The sequence below is a fragment of the Pteropus alecto genome, unplaced genomic scaffold (genome assembly GCF_000325575.1).
Source record: "Pteropus alecto unplaced genomic scaffold, ASM32557v1 scaffold53, whole genome shotgun sequence".
In the NCBI taxonomy this organism is placed as follows: Eukaryota; Metazoa; Chordata; class Mammalia; order Chiroptera; family Pteropodidae; genus Pteropus; species Pteropus alecto.
Window position 1 is genome coordinate 1,400,382 of NW_006434366.1, and position 3,529 is coordinate 1,403,910.

At 60.7% G+C, this 3,529-nt stretch overlaps 1 protein-coding gene across 2 annotated transcripts in view; it reads right to left on the reverse strand.

Annotated features, from left to right (window-relative positions):
* Positions 1-286: 286 nt before the first annotated feature.
* ZMYND10 (zinc finger MYND-type containing 10) overlaps positions 287-3,529 on the reverse strand; it is a 5,105-nt gene continuing 1,862 nt past the window's right edge. Inside the window, exons 3-12 of one of the 2 annotated variants that reach the window (XM_006909136.3) lie at positions 2,891-3,007; positions 2,712-2,765; positions 2,454-2,591; positions 2,282-2,370; positions 2,090-2,190; positions 1,577-1,749; positions 1,212-1,337; positions 1,015-1,136; positions 768-893; positions 287-679 (exon numbers count right to left, since the gene is read on the reverse strand). In XM_006909136.3, coding sequence (XP_006909198.1) covers positions 604-679; positions 768-893; positions 1,015-1,136; positions 1,212-1,337; positions 1,577-1,749; positions 2,090-2,190; positions 2,282-2,370; positions 2,454-2,591; positions 2,712-2,765; positions 2,891-3,007 — 1,122 coding nt within the window. In that variant the 3' untranslated portion in view covers positions 287-603. The remainder of the gene's footprint in view (positions 680-767; positions 894-1,014; positions 1,137-1,211; positions 1,338-1,576; positions 1,750-2,089; positions 2,191-2,281; positions 2,371-2,453; positions 2,592-2,711; positions 2,766-2,890; positions 3,008-3,529) is intronic. The other variant, XM_025044845.1, reaches the window with a different exon arrangement.

A 3,529-nucleotide genomic window follows, 5' to 3' on the forward strand; every position in this document is an offset into this window, starting at 1 on the left:
CCGGCTCTGAGCTCGAGCCAGAGCGGGGCGGGAGGGACCGCGGGGCGGGCCCCAATGCGGCGCCGCCCTGGAGATCCAGGCAGAGCGGCGGGAGAGCGCCTAGGAGAGCGGCGCAATGGAAACCCGGGCGCCCAGGCTGTGTCAGCCCGCGGGCGGAGTGGGGCAGCGGGGGCGGCGGCGGGGGACTCTTGCGGAGTCCCCGCCCTTCTTTCCTTCCCTTCCTTTATCCCGCGAGCAACTCCCCTCCCCCTAACGACGAACGCAAAGGGTCACGCGGAGACAGGCGTGTTCTGGAGACCAGCTTTACTGTGCAAGAGGAAGAGGGTCCCCACATCCGGCCGTCACCCTCGTCACCCTCGCCCTTGCCGTTGACTCCTGCCCCAACTGAGGCAGCCAGCGCCCTAAGCCCATCCACAGGGTGGGGCAGGAAGCGAGAGCGCTTTGCCGGCGGAGATGGGGCAGCAGCTCCACCCGTCTGCTAAGCTCACCATCTGGGTGGGTGGCTGCGGCTCTTGCAGAGGCCAGGCTGAGATCTTGAGGTTCAGGGGCACACTCTGACTGGGTTGTATGGCATGGGTAATCAGCCCTCAGGCGCGGCCGCTTTCACTTTGCTCTGTCACCCTGGGCTGCCAGGACGCAAGTCTTTCCATGCTTCACCCAGTGCTTGACTTGGCACTCCCTGCAGGCAAGTGGGCGGGTGAGGATAAAGTGCTTGTGGGGGGTGTGGGAGTGATGCTTAAGGACCCAAGGTCCTAAGATACCCTCACCTGCAGCAATACCACTCATTCTGGCATCGTGAGCAGCGCTTGGAGGCCTCTGCGCTGCAGTGGGCACAGCGGGGCCGCTCTGGAGCCACTGCCTCTAGCACATCTAGCTTGTAGGTCTCAGCCCACCTGGGAAAAGGGGTCAGGAAGGCCTGGCTGGGCTTGGTTGTGGGGAGCACGGGAGCACCCCTACCCACATCCATGCCTTCTGCATCCCTTCCACCCTGTGTGCCAGCTCGGCAGACCTCACCTTCGCGCCTGCAGCCGCAGGTCCTGCTCCGAGGGGCTGAATACATGCTGCAGCTGATGCTTGGCAATCGCCTGCCACTTGCCTCTGTTCTCTCGCTCTAGCCGTTCCCAGATTTCTGGGATCTGGGGGAGAGAAGTGGAGAGTGCCAGGGAGGAGCTGGCAAAGTGGTCCTGAGCAAATAACTGCCCAGTGCCTACCTGTTCCAACACCAGGTCCTTCTTAGGGGGGTGGGGTTCGGTCAGGGCCAGGCGGGCCAGGAAACCCTGTAGGTCTGCCAGGTTGGGCAGCTGGTCGAGCAGTGTGTCTGTGAGGAAGGCTCGAAGCTGCAAGAGTGTCCAGGAGAGGCCATTGTGAAGTGGTACTGATCAGAGGGTCAAGGAACGGAGAGGGACTGGGCTGGATTGAGGGTGCCTGCGGGGCCCGTGTCCCACTAGCTGCCACGTTACCTGAGGCCTGAGGTCTGGAAACAGGCCTGGGGCAGAGGTAGGTGGACAAAGATAAGCAGCAGTGGTGAGGTGGGGCAGAGCTGGGGCTGTGGGGACGGTGTGGGAGGAGTTCCCACCTTGAGTAGCTGTCCCTTGGCAAAGCTTGTGAGGCAGTAGCGGGCCCGGGCCTCAGGGCTCAGCAGCAGGTTGTATAGGGCGATCCACACCTGTCCGTCCAACTTGCTCAGCTTTTGCTGCTCTGAGGGGGCCACTGTCTGCCAACGGCCACCCTCAAATTGCTGCAGCTTGCCTGGGGAGAGGAACCAGCATACCATTGCCTCCTGGGGGCAGACATTGCACGCTCTTTGAGTGGCCATGTGGGCTGGGGAAATGATCATTGCCTGGGCACAGGAGTTGCCCAGACTCTGGTAGCGCTCGCTCCAGGGCGTAGTGAGTCCTCTAGTGAGCACATGGGCCTTGCTTGCTGCAGAACCCAGGTCTGGCCCACTCTGGGTGAGGTATCCTGGTGTCCGATGTGGGCTAGGGGGCAGAGTTTATCTGCTGGTGTGCAAGTTACCAACCGTCACTCATCCTGGAGGATGTCCTGGAAGCAGAGAGCTGGGGCTTAGGCAGGTGGAGAAGGGCCTTACCTCCTTCCCGCCGGCTCCAGGGACTGTGCTCCAGCAGTTCCACCAGGAGGCAGGGAAGGTTGTGGGTGCTGAGCATGCGGCTCAGGGTGCTCAGGGAAAGGCTAGGGACAGGGGTGGAGACGGGTGAGCAGAAGCAACAGGCCCAGGCTCCCAGCCCTTCCCTTCAGGTCTCAGGCTGGCAGGACAGCCCACCTGTCCACGCAGTCTGTGATGTAGCGCAGCACTGAGAGTGCCTTCAGCGCGATCTCAAATTCCATCAGCTCTGCCTGCTTCTGCAGCTCCTGGGGGGCACGTGGTGCTCAGGCCTGGGGGGGCGTGGCTTCTTGGGTCTAGCCCTTGCCAACCCCAGGGAACCTCAGCCTACCTTCATGGGGGTGCTGTACTGCAACTCCTCCTCCTCGGGGGAACCACTGTGGCCACTGCGGGCCACCAATATTGTCAGTTTGCGGTGGCAGTAGTCCACCAGGTCCAAGACCGTGTCCTCTGCTGACTCACACACCTCCTGGGGGCAGGCAGAAGGGAAGCATTCTGTCTCTGATGCACCCCACCCCAAAACATAACCCCCCTTTGACACCAGGGCCCGGCCCAGGGCAGTAGCCACTGGGCAGGACTGATGCCTCACCTTGTGGAAGAACACTGTCTCTAGGAGGTTGATGATGGAGGCCTCGTGGTGTACCTAGCACATAAAGCAGAGAACAGGGTCCAGGGATGCTGATGGAGGGATAGGGACTACCAGCTATCCTCTCTAGTCCAAGGCCCTCTGAAAGAGTGGGCAGGGTGTGGTCCAGGGGCCCAGCTCACCACCATATATATAGGAAAAGTGTTCTGGGGCTTGAAGTCCTCTAGCCTGCACAGCACAGGGAACACCTTCTGCTTCCACATCTCCACTGCGATCAGCTCCTCCACCAGCGTTGGGATCTTTGAGGGGAGGGGACAGCATAGGAGGGATGACGTGGGCTTACCTTGGTCTGGCAACTCTCCTATCCCTGGCTCAGCGTAGCCCAGCTCTCCTCAAACTCTCCTGGGCCCCTAGACTCTCCTACACCCCATGAGTATCTTCCTGACCTCTCTCCTGCACCCTGACCTTCATTTCCAGCTGTCCTCAACATCTATGTGGGGACATCTCCCATGATTCCTGAGACTGGCCCTTGCCTTGTCTCCAGGCTGCCTTGCTCCCCCTCAGGCTAGCTCTCCTGCTTATGCCCTCCCTCTTGTCCCTGTCTCTGGCCTTCCAAGGCTCTTGTATGCCTTATCCTCACCCTTACCCAGGCTCTTCACAGTGCCCTATTCTTACTGCACCCCCCAGAAGGGGGCTCTACCTTTTCCTTGATGAGAAACCCCTATGTCAAGTGATATCTCAGGTCATCTGTTGGTGCCACCTCCTGGCTCATGTTCCAACTAAGCCAATCCCTGGTTTCTAACACTCTCTCTCTCTCTCTC